The sequence below is a fragment of the Pogoniulus pusillus genome, chromosome 9 (genome assembly GCF_015220805.1).
Source record: "Pogoniulus pusillus isolate bPogPus1 chromosome 9, bPogPus1.pri, whole genome shotgun sequence".
In the NCBI taxonomy this organism is placed as follows: domain Eukaryota; kingdom Metazoa; phylum Chordata; class Aves; order Piciformes; family Lybiidae; genus Pogoniulus; species Pogoniulus pusillus.
The window spans coordinates 16,738,117-16,758,790 of NC_087272.1; the positions used below are offsets into that span (position 1 = coordinate 16,738,117).

Consider the following 20,674-nt stretch of genomic DNA (forward strand, 5'->3'; position numbering starts at 1 on the left):
TCAACACAAAATTAACCAAGTGAAATGCAGCAGTCCATGACATTCAGAGCCAGTAAAGTGATCTAGTATCTTGTAAACATGAAAGAAAAAATAAGATATGATGGATAACAGCGTAAAATTGTTCTTACCCAGACTGAGAGAACTGGAATAGAAAAAAAAGCTGCCCCTTTGGTCCACCAATGCCGTAACTTAAATGTCTGAACTAAATACTTTGGGAAAAAATGAGGGATACTGATCATCTTCTAGGTTATGACTTGGAAACCCCTGCTTCCTTCAATGTTTGTTTGCATTGGTGTGGCAGCATGCCAAAGTGAGTGATCTGGATGAGAGCACTGTACTGGCAGAAGCAGGGTAGAGTTTCCTGTCTACCTGCCACATTATCAGTGATGAAAGAAAACCTTGTGCGTAGGGACACCAGCTAGCTCACCTGCATGCATTAAATAAAGATCTGTATTCTAGGATCCAAGCAAAACATTGAGGACATTAGACTAAAATATACTTTATTAAACACAAAATACTTGCTCTCATCAATAAATACATGAACAGGATTTATATAGGCACAAGGTTTTACAAATTAACGGACATATGCTTGAATTTCTCAGCTGTTTCTTTTGACACTTGCATTGTGCATGCCCAAGTTTTTACAAAGCAAAATTTGATGAAGGCTCCCAAATTTTTTTTATACAAGTTAAGCAGACAGTTGCATCAACATTTTTCTCCATCTCTTCAGACCTTCTACATCTTTTTCTAATTGTAATGTTGTGAATTTATGCAAGTGCTGGGTAGATCACTCCTCTGAAAGATGTCAGCAACATCTTCCCACGTACATCTTTTATCACAAGACTTCCACCCAATCATCTAAAGGCTTAAAGCCATTAAGGATGCAGTATACAGTTTCAGCACAGGCATATGACAAACCCTTTTCTAACTCTGTCACTGCACTGCTCTGTCATAGTTTTCATTTGCAATTCTCAGTGGTGGGTCTGTCAGGGCAGAAAATTCCTTACTTACTCTAACTGGACACTGCAAAAATAACAAAACAGACAATTTGTGCCTCACAGGCTCCATGCTTTGCCTCAGACTCTCCTGACCTGAGATCATGACAGCTGCACAGAAAATTCTGCTGTCTACTAAACACCTCATCTTCCCATGATCCTATAGCTATAGTTTCTTAACAGACTAAACCTGAAATCAAGGTTCCAAGTCCTAGAACCCTAGAGGACTAATGCCGCACATCATCTTTGCAGCCTGCATGCGTGAATTTATTCAGTACCTTTTCCATAAAACTGAAGTGGGTTAAGTTTTGAGTTGGCAGTTCCATGGCATTCTGCCTGTGTTGTAAGTGGGCTACTTCTGCTGATAGCTATCTCTTAGACTGCCCAAGGTTCTGATTTTTCTGGGATATAATCACAGGTTAGCCATGGTTCGCAGGCCATCAGCAAGTTTGCAATCAACCAGGGCAGCAGACCCAAAGTGGCTCACAGGTGTAACTCATACCACTCCTGGTCTGGCTCCTTCTCTTTCTTTTCCTCCTGCTGCCCGACATTGCTGGAAGGGCTTCTTACCATTCTCTTCCTGCAGACTGCTTTCCTTTCTGTGACCTCTGAACATTCAGTGGGTTGGATATAAGTTTGTGTACTTTATACTGATGTTGATGTTACTTTGGCTCTTTCATTAAATCCATTTTTACTTCAACCCACGGGTCTTCCCTTCTTTTCCTGATTTCCCTCCCCTACTGGGAGGGAGGGATCATCAGGTGATAAGAGTAACTGCTATAGTTTATCCCCAGATATGGGCTAAATGCAGAAACCCACTGTTGGGTATCTTCTTGATACCTCAGAAGTTTGTGTTGGGAGTGGATACCAATACTGTTGTGATACCAGCACTGCTAGAAAAAAATGCCTCACCTACCATGAGGTTAAGTCAGAGCCAGACCCCTAAAATGAAATTAACATCTACAGACTTACTTAGTCTTGGATCATTTTAAATCATATGGGTTCTTCTGTACCATCACACGGGTTTGGCCCCATGAAATCCTGTTTCTGCTTGATGCAGTTTAAAAGCTGATTTCATATTTCATAATTGTCAGAACTTTGTGGATCACCTTTTCTTACAGAAGGCAATGGACTTCTCAGGAGTTGATTGAATACGTGACTTTGCCAGGTGGACTCCACGGAGGAGGCACTTCACTTCCATGGACAGCCTGCAACTTTCTTTGCTTCTTCTCAAGCTGCTCTCTCCTCTCTTTCTTTTCCTGGAGTAAAAATGTGTTTGGAGGATAAAAAAAAAAGTCAACAAAGAAACAATCAAAACCTACAACCCCCCAACTCCACCCACAGAAAAGTTACAACTATTGCTATGCCTCTTTACTGCAAAATGAAAAGTCAACATGCAATGGAGGTTTCCCTTTTGGAGCTTAGTGTATTCCTTTGAAAAGCCCAACAGAAGGCCTACTGGACTAGGTACTGTATTTCTCTTGTATACAATCAGTCTCATCTTAATTCCTTTTTAAGAGGATACACAAATCACAATGCTAAATATCACGTTCTCATTACATGAAAACATAGACCAACCTTTGCAATCTTTTGTACTTATTAAATCACACTTGCCTTGCAATGGAACAAATTGGAAAGTAATTTAATTATAACAATATCCATATCTGCAAAATTCTGATGATATTTTCTATTGTTTTAAACAGCAATGGGCAATTGCAAAGAGGAATGAAAAGCCAGACACTTGCAATGTCCTTTATGTGCCTGATTAATGAATAATTTTCAAGAGATCTGTCATTCAAAAATAATCTGAAATAGTCTATTTTTTATATTGTTCTGTTCTGTATAAAACAAGCATTCTTCTTCGCTAAGATGACTGCCATTTCACCACTGTGAAAATCATAATCTAAAGGTGCACCTGCACTAGCAAGTCAGTACACTAAAAAAGTTCTTCATGGGTGAAAATTATTCCAATGTCACACTTTAGGTTTGTGGCACTTATCTGAGACCATCACTGATCTAAAGTAGTTTCTGTCTTGGTAGAATTAAGGTCGACATTATGGAGTAGGGCATACTGCACAGTGCCCCACCTGAGAGGTGAATAAAGGATCCTTGAGCAGCTGGCTTTCTGGCACATGAACACTGCACTCGTGCCTAGAATCAACAACTGGCATATACATCGCTGGTGGCAAAGATGCAATGTGGATGTGTAGACTTAAGCTCACCATCAATTATGTAAAATTTAACCTTGGTCCTTTCCTCTATTGCAGCCTTTCAAGCAGTATTTTGAAGGACCATAAAAGTGTCATATTTTCACATGTCTGAACTACATTGCAGTGGAAGTATCGCTCCTTCAAGATACTGGTAAGGTCATTGGCACTCTCAGCTAATCCATGATCCCATCCCTTTGAGGGTCACTATGTCCTCAGATTCCCGAGATCTTAGCAGTGCTTGCCTGTCATGGATAAGTGAGAAGAGAATGAGGTAAAAATAGATAAGGGAGTAGACTGGTAATTATTGCAAAAAAGAGAGCTTGAGCAGGAATTTTCTCTGGCTTTACATGTAAGCAGCAGTTAAACTGTACCAATGCTAGCTCTATGTGTGATGTATGAAAATGTGTATCATGCACTGAAACATCAACTCTATCAATATGATTTTAATCTGGGCCCTTTAGGTCTCTCTTAACATAAATCTGAAGATCCAATTAAATTAGAAATGTCTGGTCTGGCCAAATAAACACAATTATTTGAGGTTGTTACTAGTAAAGCTGATTAAAAACAAGGCAAGGCTTGCACAGGGAAGTAATGCCCTTTACACTAAAACAAGTGATACAAAAGTTCATCGCAGTACAATAGAAAATGTCTCTCTGGGCAAACCCTATCTTAATGGGTCAATGAGACAAACTGGTTTTGTAGCCCTGTAAGATTCTGACTGTTTTCTGTCATCCTACACTTTTGCTTTGTTTTTCCTTCCATAGAGATCTTCCTCAGATGAACAGAACTGGTGGCTTTAGGTCTTTAGAACAACTTCAGAGATCTTTTATTTTTTTATCAGGGAACTGCTTTTAAAGGGAACTGATTAGTATCCCAAAGGGAAAGGAGTCTGCATTATTAAGCATATAAAAAAAAAATACAAGATATGTGCAAGCAGCACAGACAAGCTTGGTAATGTGCTCTATAAAGGAACACATGCATAATCCATGTTCTTATTTTGCACCATTTGCACATAGCCAGATCATTTATTTTCAGTAGAGTTTAATCATACTCTACAAATTTTAGAATCCGAATCTGTACTTGACAGTCAATGACAAATCAGGACTGGTAACTGAAAACTCATTAAACCTAGGATTTATTGTGGAGGAATTGGCATCTATTTGAGAAATCATGTTCATAGAATCACAGAATCAACCAGGTTGGAAGAGACCTCCAAGATCATCCAGTCCAACCTAGCACCCAGCCCTATCCAGTCAACTAGACCATGGCACTAAGTGCCTCAGACAGGCTTTTCTTGAACACCTCCAGGGACGGTGACTCCACCACCTCCCTGTGCAGCCCATTCCAATGCCAATCACTCTCTCTGGGAAGAACTTCCTCCTAACATCCAGCCTATACTTTCCCCGGCACAACTTGAGACTGTGTCCCCTTGTTCTGTTGCTGGTTGTCTGGGAGAAGAGACCAACCCCCACCTGGCTACATCCTCCATTCAGGTAGTTGTAGACAGCAGTGAGGTCTGCCCTGAGCCTCCTTTTCTCCAGGCTAAACAATCCCAGCTCCCTCAGTCTCTCCTCATAGGGTTTGTGTCCCAAAGCACTCTTCACACAACGGACTCAGGTACGAAAAATCCAAATCAAACATAACCATATAAACATACACCCAGAAAGCAAATGAAAGTTGCTTTGGAGTTTTAAATCATGTCTCAGTTTTGAATGTTGGAGTTTGAAGAACCAACATTCAAGAATGAATGCCAGAGCCAAGAGTCCTGAGTTAAATTAACTGCTTTTTGACAGAATCAGTTTGACATGAAGACTTATTGGCTTCTTCCTTGGCTTCAACACACAGAGTTTTTAACTTTCTTAGTCCTAACCACCATGAACATTCTCACAAGACCTAACAGATACAAATATTTCCAAAAATAACAAACAAGATATTTGTATTAACAGGAGAAGAGTAACAGAAATAGTGAAAGATGAAATCTACAACTGTAGTTTGTCATACCTTAGATCAACTCAATTGTATGGCTTGATTTCTCTGTGGAAGTTTCCCACTTAACAGCCTTGTAAGATTAATACATTTTTCACGTTCTAAGAAGATCACATTCTTTAGCAGTATGACTGTCACATAATAATTGAATTTTAAATGCTACAGAACCTTTACAACATTCAGAAAGAGTAACAGTCTTATTTCTAACATATTGCAATAACAGATTAAAATTCCAGTATAGTAAGGTTTTTTTTTTCAGATAGATCATATTAAACTACCTAAAATGGATAACCCAGGATAGCTGTTTTTTTAACCCAGTAAAGCAACAAACCCACAAGACTCATCCAGTACATCATTTCCTAATGTGTATAAATGGCTATAGAATGCCAAAAGACAGATGTTGAGCATGCAAAATTTGAAAACTCTTCTAGTCCATTTAACCTCACTACGCTGATCTTTGAGACTTGAGAGCAGCTTTACTTCTCATCAACTCACACTAGATTAATGTTTACCACGTAAAGTGAAGAACATAACATACCTAGGATACTCACTGTGAGGCTGTGATTGCTGCCTCAAGAATAACTGAAACTCAGCTGGTCTGTTAAAAACTTTCTGCATGATTCTCCTCCATATTCTACTCACCAGAACACGTGTGTCTCAGTGACAAATGTCAGACACTGCCATCACAGAACGGTTTAGGCTGGAACAGATCTTAAAAGATCATCTAGTTCCAACTTTCCTGCATGGGAAGGGACACCTTCTGCTAGACCAGGCTGCTTCAAGCCCTTTTCATCCTGGCTTGAACACTTCCAGGTAGGGGACCTCCACAACTTCCCTGGGCAACTTGTTATAGTGTGGCACCATTCTTTCTGATAACTGATCTACACCCACCTTTCATTTTGAAGCCACTACCCCGTGTCGTATTCACTAGACACTCTTGCCAAAAGTCCCTCTTTATCTTTTCCATACCCCTGTTTCAAGTATTAGAAGGCTGCTATTGGGTCTCCCCAGAACCTTCTCTTCTCCAGACTGAACAACCCCAATTCTCTGTCTGTCCTCATGGGGAAGTTGCTCCAGCTCCCTGATCATGTGCTTGGCCTTCCTCTGGTCTTGCTAAACAGATTTATGTCTTTCTTAAAGCTGGGGGCCCCAGAGCTGAACACAGTTCTTCAGGTGAGGTCTTACAAGAGCAGAATGTGTGTGTAGGGGGGTAACGTTCATGCTTCAATACACCTACAGTAACCAAGGATAGTCTCAGCAGGTAAAGCATACTGGGACAGAACACCAGATAGTAGTAAAAGCATAATACTTCCATCGTTAGGAACCAGAAATATTGACTAAGCATAAAGTAATCTAAAACTAGACATTAATCATTTGACAAAACTGAGCTGGAAGTCACTTGACAAAGAGAAACAGGGAAAACACTTCTTACCAATGTGAAAAACACTTCTTACCAATGACTACAGAAATCAGAGGTATTCCAACAGAAGACCAGGTCAGAGAAGATCTTAAAATTCTTACTTTAAGACTAAAATTTTGAAAACACAGAGGAGTCTCTTGCTGTTTTATGTAACTGCATACTTCTGAGTTAGCCAAGTAAAGGACAAGCATCCTTTTAAAATGTTTGACATTTGTATGTCTGCTTGCTTCAATTCTCATCTATCCCCTCCCCACAGAAAAGAGAAAGGCCAATCAAGACCCTGGAAAACCTTTTGTTAAGCTGTTGACAATACAAATCAATCCCTGGGTAAGGACCTTAACCCAGGTAATAGCCAGATCCCACTCTTATAAACGGCAAGAGAACATACGCGCAGGATCCATGCCAGAAGTCACAAGAAAAGAGACAACAGAAGAAATAGATTCAAACTAGGAAGACTGAAAGTCAGTATGATGAATGACTACATCATTGGAGGATTTTAGTAGCAAGTCACTTACCTTTAAAGAAACAATATATGCTAAGAATATTAGTGGTTTTTCTTCCAGTTTCTCTTTCTATAGCACAGAAAAAAACAAAACCAAAAAGCCTTACTGCTGGACCAGAGTAACCTAGATCAGTTTACTGCTTAACACTGATGACTAAAATACACTGTTGTAGAAAAAGTATAATGGGGACCATCAGCGTTCCACCGTTTCTAGTAAATGAAAATAACATTAAACATCATTGTAAGTGATGTTATACATTTTAGCATGTACAAGTCTCCACTTTGAATGCTTCCTTCAATGTGTATGCAGTCACTGTTGCAGTTGGTGATGCTGCTTGGCTTTGCAGGTTTTGTGCTCTGGTGAGTTTGTCCTTCAGAGATGGTTGCTCCTTTCATGGCATCTCAAAAAACGAAGACTAACTATGAAATTCAAAACTCTACATCAGGTAGATATGGTGAATATATCTGCCCAGGTATGCTAAATATGAAGCCCACTGTATTCTGTCATCGTTTTCTCAGGAATTTTGAGGGGCTAGCTATGTAGTACTGCCATCACCTGGCCTCTTTTGTAACAGGATGAGAACCACATGAGGATTATAATGTAAGAGCAATCCCACACATTACTACAATAATCATTTTGGTTTTGATAAAATGGAAAAAAAGCTAAAAGAAAATACCAGCCATTTTTCATATTCCTCCATAGCCTTTTTATCTTTTTCTTCCTTCTTTGCCTGTTGCAATTTTTGCTTTCTTCTCTCTAGGACTTTTTCTGCTTTTTTCTGTTTTGTATAGTTCTCCTTTTTTTCATTCCTGCATAGTGAGAAGAAAGAACAGGAGATCATTATTTAATGACAAAATACTACATCTGCAATGGATGAAACCAGGTATTTCACACACTTATTTAAAGATTTACCATGTGTATTTAAAATTTCCAAAGTCTGCCTTTACATATTATACTGTCAAGGTATAAATGAGCCTACTATTCCACCTACTATGCTAGTACCCTTTCTGTACTTATAATCATAGAATGGCCTAGGTTGGAAGGGACCTCAAAGATCATCCAATTCTAACCCCACGCCATAGGCAGGGACACCTCCCAGTAGAACAGGTCACTCAAGGCCTCATCCAACCTGGCCTTGAACACCTCCAGGGAGGGAGCAGCCACAACCTCCCTGGGCAACCTGTTTCAGCGTCTCACTCTAAAGAACCCTCTCCTAACATCTAGTTTGAATCTCCTCTCTGCCACTTGAAACCCATTACTCCTTGTCCTGTCATTACAGGACTTTGTAAATAGTCCCTCCCCACCTTCAGGCACTGACAGGCTGCTACAAGGTCTCCTCAAATCCTTCTCTTCTCCAGGCTGAAGAGCCCCAACTCTCATAGCCTGTCCTCATAGCAGAGGTGCTGCAGCCCTCAGATTATCTTTGTAGCCCTCTGGACTCGCTCTAACAGTCTGATGTCCTTCTTGTGTTGAGGCCTCCAGAACTGCACACAGTACTCCAGGTGGGGCTTGACAAGAGCAGAGTAAAGGGAAAGAATCACCTCCCTTGCCCTGCTGGCCATGCTTCTCTTTATTCACTTTATTCTGTACTACTTCTCCCTACATTTAGCATAACAGAAAAAAATTATCTTCAAAAATTCTGTGGTAGTAATTTGCACATGGTCTGTCAAAAATCTTGACTTGCATTCAGAAGCAAATGAGCTGGGTCTGTTGGAGAAATTCTTAGTTTTACATGCACACTGTATTGCACAAAACTTTAAAGATTCACCTTCCTACGGCTTAATACTGAAGCACAATACTCATCACATAAGATACTACACTACTCAATCTTACTTCTCAGTTGCAGTATCTGCCTAGGCTTAGAAGCCTTTTGAAGAGGTAATCATTGAAGATCATAAACTGGAAGAAGCTGTACAGCTTGCTCTCATTGATATACCTGTCTTTCTTTGCAAGTTAAGAGCCTGGTCCCAAGCACGCTGCTGTCTTCCAGATAAAAGCATATCAAGCACTCACAGAAGACCTACTGTACTTATAAGCAAATATTTGGGAAACTCTAGTACCATTTTTCAACTGCTGACATGCTGTCCTTCCTCTTCTCTGCAATCAGTTCCTCTTCTTTCTTCTTTCTGATTCTTTCAGACTGTTTTTCCTTTCTGCTTTGCTCTCTTAAATATTCCATTTTTTTTTCTTTCCATTTTTCAAAGGCCTAAAGAAAAGCACTGATTCATTAGAAATTTTATCCCTCACCTTTTTGACAATACTCTATTTACTTATTCTGTATTATTAATTTTTTGTGCTTTCTATACATCCCAGTTTCAGAATGTTTCTTTGTGGCATTGCTCAGAAGTGAGTATCACTACACCTAAAAAAAGAATACAGTATTTTTCCCAGTAAGTAGTAGTTGCTTGCCAATGTATTTACATGGAGTTTATTTTACATTCAGTTAATAGAAGCCAGATATGGGAAAATGCCTCTTTGTGTGCAAATGTAAACATTACACACTTCCAACAGAACAGAACCTAATGCAAGAGTTCTTCAAAAAATAACTGTGCTTAGATTTAGAACCTAAGTTCATTTCCACCTCCTATTGGTTTAATCAAAATTATTCTCATGCCCCTGAACCACATCCAATATATATCTATGTACATATTTCACATCACCTTCTGTGCTGCTTCTGTCTTCTCCTCATTCTGCTCTGCTGCTTTCTTTTTCTGAAGTTCCTCAAGCTTCTTTTGTTTACTTAACTTCTTTGCTTCTCTGCCTTTCTGTTTTTTCCAGGCTTCAAAAGATGCAATTGCTTCCTCTCTTTTAACAGCTTCCTTCTAGATTGAAAAGAACAGCTTACACTTAAATCTAAAACCATAACTGAAATACTATGTGCTAAACTCATTGTCAAATGTAGGATTAGACAAAGCAATAAAATGGAAACTGATTTGCAGACAATATTCCAAGTAATTCCAATATAACTCCATAGAGCATTTTTTTCCATACTCAGTTTTAATTTAATTGAGTGAGACAAACCACTCCTGCAGAACTTATGTAGAAGAACACAGAGCACTTCAAAGTGAAACACATCCAAATCTAAGAATTCCGAATGGCACTACTCAAAATACAATCCTCTGTGGAGAAGCATCTCTTGAGACAGGGAGCAAACTCATTTCTAACAAAACAAACTAAAATTAACTCCTGAAGAGTTGAGTATCTCAAGGTCTATGTAAACAAACATGGAAATTAACCTAAGAAACACACTTGTAATATACCTTATGTAAATGTGTAGGGAAGTATCAGCCACACACACTACACAGCAACCTAGTAAGTGGGACCACTTAACTGTTTCAACTCACCTTGTGCTGTTTAGAAAAAAGCCAGATGCCTTGCATAGCAGAGTGATGAAATTGGGCAGAAGGCAGAGATAAGCATGCTTCAAAGAATTATCATTTGTCATCTTTTTAAATAAGAACAAACCTTTTCGGTAGTGTTTCTTAGATTTTCAGCTTTCTTCTTCTCAATTCTCTTTAACTGCAGCAGATGAGCCCTTTTCTTCTCCAACCAATTCTGCAAGAATCAGCAGAAGACTTTTGAAGTCCTTTTAAAGTGTAACTTTGAAAGTTCTGTTAGAACAACCAAAAACTATTAAAGCAGCATCAATATAATGAACACTAATATTAGTCTTAATTATTTCATGCACTACTTAATAACATAATAGGGAAAGAAACATGTAAGGAAAAGGCAGAAATAAGGGAAAATACTGTATTTGTCTAAGAACAGAATGACATAACAAATTATGAATCATAGTACGTCCCTGTCATCTACCTTTCTAGTTCATAATTTGATGAAAAGGCATAGCTAACAGAATAAAAAGATTAAGCATATGTATGGAACATACTCAGAAACACTGATTTCAAGAAAAAAAAATACAAAGAGATGCTGACTCCTCTAAGGAGACTTTCATATGCATAGTTTTGTTGGTTGGTTGTTTTGTTTCTTTTTAAGATGTACCTGGAAAACAGCTGCTCGTAGACTATCTGCTTTGTTAAGTTCTGTGTTGTTCTGCACACACGTACCCTCCAACACCTTTAACGTGCCCAGATACTGAGATGAAACAGGTGTAGCTGAAGGAACAGCCTTTGCCTTTTTCTTTAATGGTGCAGAAGACAGAGACCTATAAAAATACCAAGGAAAAAATACATTCAAAAATACCAAGGAAAAAATACATTCAAACCCATTCCATTTATTGTAAATGACACCAAGTAGTGCTCCTGTTATTACAGCGCATACCAAAAGTTATGTGCTCCAGGTTTTACATGCACTTGACTGGGAACAGGGAAAACCAGAGTGAGAAAAGAAGCCTGTTTCCTTCAGAGGGCTTTATTACTACCACTTCTGAACATGCCCAGACAAAAAAAAGTTTACAAATTCCTTACATTTTCATCTACAAAACAGCGTAAAACCTCTAAAGACATCATGCACTGAATTCACTGGTGGATCCAGTAGTGCACACTCATCACAGACGCTGGCAAAAGGCTGGAACTCTGATCTGGTCTAACCCTGAGCAAAGGTTATAATAACATACCACATGTTATTTCATAGATGGTCAGAGATTCTCAGCAGTGAAGACAACACTAACAGCAAACAGGAGTGAAAAAGCATTGTAATGTCAGTGACACTACAAACTATGATAGATAGCATTCTTCTCTTACCTGCCACATAAAGAAGGTTTGGGGGTTTGCAGAACTCTTTCCTTTATTTCGCTTAATTTCTAAGAAACATGAAGGAAAATAAAATTATAGAGTCTTTCAAGCAACAGAACTAGATCAAGATGAAAGATTTCTACAAGCCAAAAGTGATGTTGGGAGCTGGACTTCATGATCCCTATAGGCCCCTTCCAACTCCGGATATTCTATGATTCTATGATAGAAAAATATGCAAAAAAGCCACTATAATACAGAAAGGATACAGTAAAGGCTGAAAGAGTAAAAAAATCCCAAATCAAACCAACCAAACTTCCAGAATGCCTCTACCTTTTTGGACTGGTACCTAGAAATGTTTCTTTGTATTATGTAAAAATAGTCTATAGTTTAGATACACAAAGGAATGAAGAAGAACACCCTGGAGGTGTTCAAGAAAAGACTGGATGGGGCATTTAGTGTCATGGTCTAGTTGATTGGATAGGGCTGGGTAATAGGTTGGATTGGATGATCTTCGAGGTCTCTGCCAACCTGATTGATTCTATGATTCTATGAAAACCAAAAAGCCCCATCTTGATGGTGGGTTTGCCTGTTATTATGTCAACATTCTTTTAACTATTATTTATATTTAGAAACTACATAGCTGTATGTAGTTGTTAAAGCTTTCTTGTGATAAAGCATGAAGTGCTTTGCATCTCATCCATTATTCAAGTCACACCACTGATTCCATCCTCTACCAACATGCATTGCTTATTCCAATTCACCGAGCCTCACATCTGACACCTGAGCGTAGACAAGGGCATTTCCTTAAGGCTGGAAAACACACTTTTCAATACCCTTATCTGCTATAAATGACTTGTGTAAAAGGTGTTGTCTACTTCTTCCATAAAACTATACAGAATTTGTAAAAAAGCCTCAGCTCTAGAAACCAGAGACAAATTGTTAACTTTACAGAGTTCTACCTATTCAAGACGCCAACAGTACGCAAAACTTTTACTGTGCTTCTAAGACATTGTTCTAAACAGGGTAAAAAAACCCACATGGATAATACCTTTACAGAGTCTTCTGAAGTGTTTTTTGCCTCCCCGTGTTCAGGCTGGTCATTCACTGATACCTCCTGCATTGTATCAGTCACTATTTGCCCTTCCGCTATTTTCAGAGCTTCACACGAATTTTCACCTATCGACAGCTCCAGTTTCTTTGTTTTCTCATGTTCTGTGCTTGTCACTACTTCTGTTGCAGAAGGGGACTTTCTACTGTCGTCCTCCAGTTTGAAGCCACTGGTGCTACTCTTGCTCTGATCTTTAATGGGAGAAGAAAGATTGAGGGGACATTAACAAGAATTTCACTGTTTCTGTACTAAAAACTTCTGTTTATGAAACATCTCTTCCTTGGTGATACTGTGTGTGTGTGTGTGATATTACTGAATCTGATATAATGTAATTTCGTGTAGCTCTTAGAAGGCAGTATACAGAACTAGTAAGAACAGTAATCACTTGGGTTATAGCAGCTGGAGTTTCAGCAAATCTGAGATCATGACAAAGGCAAAACTTCCTAGATGTCTTACCACCCAAACATAATTGCAGGGCAGAAACTGCTACAATCACAGCAACAGCTCTTCTGACATCTACGTAAAGACATTTGAGTCTGGAACACTATTCTGTCAACTATTTTCAGTTAAAGAAGCCATTTAAATAACTACAGCTTTCTTACTACAGTGAGGCCACACACAAACAGCTATACAATTTCAGATACTTTGTCAGAAAAGTTTAATGGAAGTTATAAAGCCTCTAATACAATCTCTACACAGGCAACCTACAGATGAATTCCTTGCATTTTATCATTATCTCTCTCTATATTGAAACTGCACTCAAGGACTTAGCTGCAATTAGAAAGTTGGGTTTCATACATATAGAAGAAAGCACGTATCTAACACAGCACTTGCAAGATTTTTTTTATCCCTTTTGTTGTTCAGACATCTAGTGGTGAAGATACAAAGGGAAGATTACTTCTCAACAGAGTGAACCTGGGTAGGATGTTTTGCTTACAGCTCATTTTCTTACATTCTGTTACATTACAGCATTGTGACGTGTCAGTATCACAACTTCAACATTGTATTTGTGAACAGTGTGGTCCAGTTTCACTAGTTAAGCAGAAGGGATGCCTCTTTAAGGACCTTTCCATAAAAGGGTGCATGGATTCTATGGACAATGTGTGATTATGGTTCTCTGTGCTATGCAGATGCAGAGGGGGAAAATCTGTAGCTCACTCTCCTCTATGGGCATGTACTCACGGAGAGCTGGACTTTAAGTACCCAAATTGCTGTTTTTAATTTGCTGAAAGGAAAAGGCAAATAGGAACCTTCTGCTACTTGGCCCACTGTCATGGTTTAAGCTCGTGCAGTGCTTGACACATGGGTTTGGATGGCCACAGAGCCTGTCAGTCTGTTTTCCTTCCCCTCCTGAGGGTGCAGCTTACTAATCGAGCAGTGTTTGGTCAATACTGGCCAGGGCCCAGCACAATGGGGCAAGTTGTGCCGCAGTGGAATAGCCACAGTGTCTTCATTTCAAATAGGCTGTCTCTTTATACAGGTCCTGTAGCTGTTTGGAAGTGATGTCCCAAACCACTGAGGCGAGATGTTCTCTAGATACCCACCCATCCTTTCCCACTCACAAGTGTCCAGCCTTAGGGCAGATCTTTGGGTGGTATTCCTAAAAAGACTTTTTGTAACCCTGAACAAGAACTAGGACACATTCAGGGGACAGTAAGAGCATGGTGGCTGCAATGTCCTAAGGATATTAAAAATTCCCAAAAGCTGCTGCAATTACTTTGAAGGAGAAAGGGGAGATCAAATTGCAGATTGGATAGAATTACTGAAAAATGTCAAGACAAGGTGCCTGAGGAATGAGCAACAACAGCTCATACAAACACCAGCTCAACCTCACAACCAGTGACATAATCACAAGATGACACTAGACTGTACAGCAGGACTCCTGACCTCTCTCTCAGGAGGTGACAAACAGCATAATGCACATAGGATTTACAATTACATCACCATGTGAACAAAGTAACAATGAACAAAAGGCTATATAAAAGAATGATGCACAGTGCAACTGCTCATCACCTAGAAGTTAACAGCCTGTTCCTCAGCCATGATTCCCTCCTCCTCCCAGCCAGTTACCCCAATTCCATGCTGCACATGATGTCATAAGGTATCCAATATCCCTCTGGCTAGCTCAGGTCAGCTGTACTGGCTGTGTGCCCTCCCAAATTATTGTGAAAACTAGCCCCATCCCAGCTGAAACCAGGACACCCACACAGGTTGTTTATCCCCTGGCAGCTGGAGGTTATAAACCCCATATATTTTTAGAAGAATAACCCTCTTCAAATCAAATCAGATGGCACTTAAGACACAAAATGACCCATATTACAACACCTTAAAATATTGTAATATGGCTAAGCAAGTAGCAGTGACAACATTCAAATGCTTTCTTTTCACCTGATGCTGAAGCATTTCTTGGTTTGTGCACTCGTGGTTTTGGTATTGGTTTGTGTTCCTCTTGATTGCTTTTTTTCTGTAGTTCATGAGTAGGTAACTCCAAGCAGTGGTCACTTTCACCATTGTCACATGGAACTTCAGCAGCTGAACATCTGTCATTATTTTTTCTGTCATCACTCCCATTTTGACTTTCCAAACATTCCTCATCATCTTCTCTGTCATCCTGTATGTTTTCACTTTCTGAAAGCATCATTTGCTGAACCTTTTCTTCAGGAAAAGATAAAGTCAAGTCAGCATTAGCTACCTTTTCCAAATCTGCCTTTTGTGAAGAATCATCATCTAAAAGAGGACTCTCAAACACAACTCATTTCTTCATGTTTTCAACACCTGAACTGTTTTCATTAAGTTCTTCCCAGCACCTGAAGAGTAGCACATTATCAAGCTCCATTTGAGACAAGTAAAAAAATGCCTGACATAAAACCTCTATCTTCTGTAATTCAGAAGTATATTTCATGTAATGCTCTCTGACTGAAGTCTCTGACCTGCACCACTGAACTCTGCAAAGCAACCAAACTATGCTACAAGAATTTTCTACAAGAAAAAAGTGCTATGCTAGACCTTGTTCTGGCCAACAGGAGAGGGCTGGTGACTGATGTGAGGCTCAGGGACAGTCTTGGCTGCAGTGACCATGACGCAGGTGAATTCAAGATCCTCAGGGCAACCAGGAGGAGGTATTCTAAGCTTATGACTCTACATTTTAGGTGTGCAGACTTTGATGGCTTCAAGGATCTGCTGGCCAAAGTATCATGGGACAAAGCTCTAGAGGGAAGAGGGGCCCAGGAGCAGCTGTTTAAAATGTTGCCAGTAAAGGGAATTCATAGTGTCCCACAAACATCTAAAAGGTGTTTCAGACGTGGATGAAAAGCAACTCAGAAGAAGTCCATTTTAAAACACGTTATTATATTTAAGATTCATATCTCCCTTAACATGTATCACCACGTCAGGAGGAAGAAAAGCCATTTGGCCAATTGCATCAAACAGAAACATTACCAAATATCAAAGGCATCCTGGCTCAAGATAAATGGACAGATCAAACCTCTTCCTGGTTTTAGTACACTGCAGTTGTGTTCTGCAGCCTTTATTTGCTGATTGTCCAGAATAAAAAAAACAGTTAAGACAATAGCATGGCCTTCCCTCTGCCCACATCCACTTACGTTGTAAGCAATATGGCTAAGGTGGAAAACTGGGTACCACAACTGAAGGGAACTGTACAGGCTGCATTTGGTCTACCAAGTTGGCACCAGAACCAATTTCACTGGGAATTCTGCTCCTAACTTAGAAGGGTAAAGTATGAAATCTTGAAACACTAAACATACAGACTCAGTCTGTGACCTAGTAATGAATTAAGAAAGGGAAGAACACAAAAATATTTTATTCTGCCTTACCATTTAAGATGCCATCTTCATCACTCTCAAAGTCATCTGAATATTCAGCTGTTTGCTCCTTTGTGGCATGAGCACAAATTGCTTCTTGTAGCTCATCCTGAAATGGTTTAGCAAATAACTTTTACACAGACGGGAAAATTTGCTTCTCCAAGTTCAGCACTAATTCCCCCCTCCCACACAAACACAAATAAAACTGAGCAACAGAGATTAACCTCTTTAACTGAAAAGCACTGCGAAGCAAAGTAAAATACTATGTTTTCACTCTATCATAAACCCCTTGGTTTTGTGGTGTAAAAACTCCTGAAATCCATGTAGTATTAATCAGCAGTTCCCCTTCATAAGATGCATATCTTGAGGATCCCTGCTCGATTTTTGTCAATAAACGTTTCACCCCTTTTTATGTTCTGATCAATGAAACATCTGTACACCCACAGGTGACAAGGAAGGTGCGCAGGAAGATCTCTTCACTGACATCTGCAGTATACGAACATAAAGCAGGTTGCAGGTCCAAAAGAGTAGAAGAACTTCATATAAACCACTGCTATGTTGGACTCTGCTGCAGCACATCACGGACACACCATGTTTACATGGGTTCAGAATTTAACTGGCCTTACACACTAATAATACCTTAAGAAAGACAGCAGCATCTCTAGATTGCAAAACCCTGAGCCACAAACGGCTCAAGGCTTGAGAGCAGGTTGTTTGCCATGGGTCTTTACGCGTATCCCGAGACACCTGCTGCTGGCCACAGCTGGTGCTTCAGCCAGAGCTACTTTGGCAGGGCTAGGAACAGGGCAGTCAGGGGTCCCTTCTCTTGCACGGATTGTTTCCCAGAGCATGCACCGTTACAGCTCCCCATGTCCACACAGAAGGAAACCTGCCTCGCAGATTTTATTCTTACAGCAAAGTGGCTTTTTCGTGCGTGTTGCCTTTAACAGCACATCACAGCATTTGCGGTCGCGGAAGCCCGTTGGAAGACAACCCCCACCGACGCGGCTTCCCGGCCCCACAGCGAACGCCCACCGCCCGCAGCTGCCGCTCACCTGCGCCGTGCTGCGCCGCCTGCCCGCCCGCCTGCCGGCACCTTCCCGCGGCATGGCGGCAGCCGCTCGCTCTGCCCGCAGCGCCGCCGGCCACCCTCCGGCAGGCTCGCCCGGCGCGGCGCTGCCCGGTGCCTGGCAACGCGCCGCGGGCACCGGATGACGGAAACGACCGCCGCACCGTTTCCGCCTGCAGGCAGCGGGCAGCGAGCAGCCGTGGCACCCTGACCTTGGGGTTTGCGCCGCTGAGCTTTCGCCTCTAACTTCGAGGCTCTCTGTTTCCGCAGTTCCATGCACAGACAGCAGGGACAGATACATCTGTGCGCCAAAAGTGAGGCCTTCTGCCACTGCCGAGCGACAAAGTCAGGCTTGATGTGCCCGGCAGAAACCAGCTGAAGTTGAGATCGGAGTATTGACATAAGGAATACGCTCATGCTTTCTGGGGAAAAGGAAATCTCCTAACATTTGTGCATTAATTTAAGTGCGCTTTTAGAGATGTAGGAATTTCAGTACCATAGGGGTAAACCACCTGGAGCTTGCACCTCCTGTTTTGTATGTCTCTGAAAGGCAGTTGTGTAACACACCTGGCAAGCAACAACCCCAGCTGAGCAGATGCTTTGCCAAGCAACTCACAGCCCTGCAGGGCTGGCTGTCCTAGGCGTCATCTGCCTGCTGTATGAAGTGATGTGGTGGAGGCAGGCAAACCCTGGGGTGCTCTGGAAATACTGATCTTGTACATCAAGGGAATACTGCTGACTTCAGGATCACGTACAGATAGGGACATTCTTATTCTTTCCCCAGTTTAAATGCTTCTAATCACTCCTTTTCTAAAATGAGACTAGTGCTCTAGTTGTCTTAGTGATGATAAATAGTTTCTCACATGCTTTCTGTACTGGTGTTACATTTGCACACATTAATGCTTCCCAAATGTGTGACATTTTCACATGCAATGCAGAAGGAAGGCTCTCTCACAGAAACAGAGAATACATAAGACAGACCCAGAGCTTTTTTTGCCTGTTACTTATTTGTGTAGAGTTATATTTGAAAAGCAGTGCTGTTACACAAAGACCACAGCACACCTGAGGGAAAGAAGACTCCCCAAGTTCTAACGAGTAACCTTGGATTTAAAGTAACAGTTAATCGTGAATTGTTGTCTCTGAGTGACTCCTTGCTTTCTTTATCGATAATTTATGACAAGTTCCACTTGATGCACAATACTTTTTATTTTATTCACTTAAGAAAGCCTTAAATTTTAATCTGTGCTATTCTATCTCTCCCTGGCAGGTGCGTTTGGACAGATTTGTTTAGCATTTGAAAAGTAATAAAGAGGAAGCATATGTCTTACGTCTGTCTAATGGTATCAGTTGCTGTTGAAGGCTAAATTAGGTCAGTAGCGACTCAAACGCACATTTCATTACGGTCCAGCAGGTGGCAGCAAAATCTTTTACATTTTAGAAGGTGTGGGTGGGGTTTTTTCTTGTTTCTGGTTTGGTTTGGTTTTGGGTTTCTTTTTGTTGTTGGGGTTTGTTGGAGTGTTTTGTTTGTTTGTTTATGTTCACTTTATTCCAGCTTATTTTACATTACTGCTGATCTGTATGGGATTTTTTTGGGAAAGGCATTGGGTTCATTCAGATCGGTTTTCAAGCCTTGCATAAGCTGTACAGAAGGAAGAAGGTTTGGGTTCAGTTATGACGTTATTTATATAAGTCAGACACTGGGGTGTCATATCACCTGTATTATTAAATATTCAGTGTGCTGAATTGGTAGGATATGGGGAAAAGAAAAAAAAGATCAATACTGTCAGCACTGAAGCACTCAAAATGTGTGAAGATATTTTCATCAGAACACATGAACATCAGATCTGCATCTTCTAGTCTTACCTCGGGCAGCCACTGGGGTGAATGGGGTTTATCTCTAAATATGAATGTAGGGCTCTGAGTAGAAATATAAAGGATTTTAAGAGGTTTGATTACAAAAAAAAAAAAAAAAAAAAAAAAAAAAAAAAGAGAAAGGAGGATAAAAAGCAGAAGATTCTACAGCATGAGAAGGACCCCTAACATCTGCTTTTTGAGTACTAACTCGTGAATATTTTATAAGTATGAACTGGATGGGCTTGACCATGAAGTTGCTTGTTCTCTCTCAAGTACATATAGAGCGCTGAGAAAAGTGCTCGAAAGACTCCCAGCAATTATATTAGTTTGGCTAAAATAAACTTAGAGATAACTGTCTAGCATGATGCAATGTGATTCCAACCTGCAAGAACAACGTTGCACTCAGAAAGAAGCCAGGTATGAGTTTATCAGATGGCTAGCTCCTATGCATCTAAATAACTTCTAGAAGTGGTTTACTTTATTCACATGTCTAGAGTTTGTACAGCTGCATTCAGGATTTCCTCAAAATAAATGACACATAGATAAAAAATTATCAAGTTATATACCGTAAGTCATCTTAAGACAAAATATATAAACCTGCTTACTGGACAGAAATGGTGTTCTGCTTTCTTTCCTTCCTAAAGTCAGTAGTTATGCTTGAGAAGAGAATTAATGGCATGACTAAATGCCTGAGTTGGTGTATACTCCTCTAGAAAGTGATAATTTGTGTTGGTTTCAATGGTCTTCACTCCCTAATGTCTACATCTGTTCCTGACATTAGTGGGAATTAGACATCTAGCTACATGTGCATCTGGCTCTTGGGTTTGTGTTGGTTTAGGAGAGTAACATAGTCAATGGCTCAAGAGGTTTCTTCAGTTTTAAATGGCAGTGAGATCTACCACTGGGTCACTTTCCCAGACATTTTAAAGTACAAACGTTAAAATCTAGTTTGCAGTTCAAATGAAGTAATTTGTTACAATGTACCATAATTTGCAGGGCTATCCTGCAGGCCAGTCC

The 20,674-nt window shown here is 40.3% G+C and overlaps 1 protein-coding gene across 1 annotated transcript; it reads right to left on the reverse strand.

Annotated features, from left to right (window-relative positions):
* Nucleotides 1–483: 483 nt before the first annotated feature.
* Nucleotides 484–17,895, reverse strand: MAP9 (microtubule associated protein 9). Its single transcript, XM_064148699.1, has 11 exons — nt 17,790–17,895; nt 16,747–16,843; nt 15,302–15,568; nt 12,854–13,104; nt 11,815–11,873; nt 11,114–11,276; nt 10,580–10,669; nt 9,775–9,936; nt 9,175–9,320; nt 7,791–7,923; nt 484–2,254 (listed from the first exon to the last, which is right to left on the reverse strand). The coding sequence occupies exons 1-11, from the start codon at nt 17,841–17,843 to the stop codon at nt 2,132–2,134; spliced, it is 1,545 nt and encodes a 514-aa protein (XP_064004769.1). The 5' UTR covers nt 17,844–17,895; the 3' UTR covers nt 484–2,131.
* Between the last annotated feature and the right edge of the window lie 2,779 nt (nt 17,896–20,674).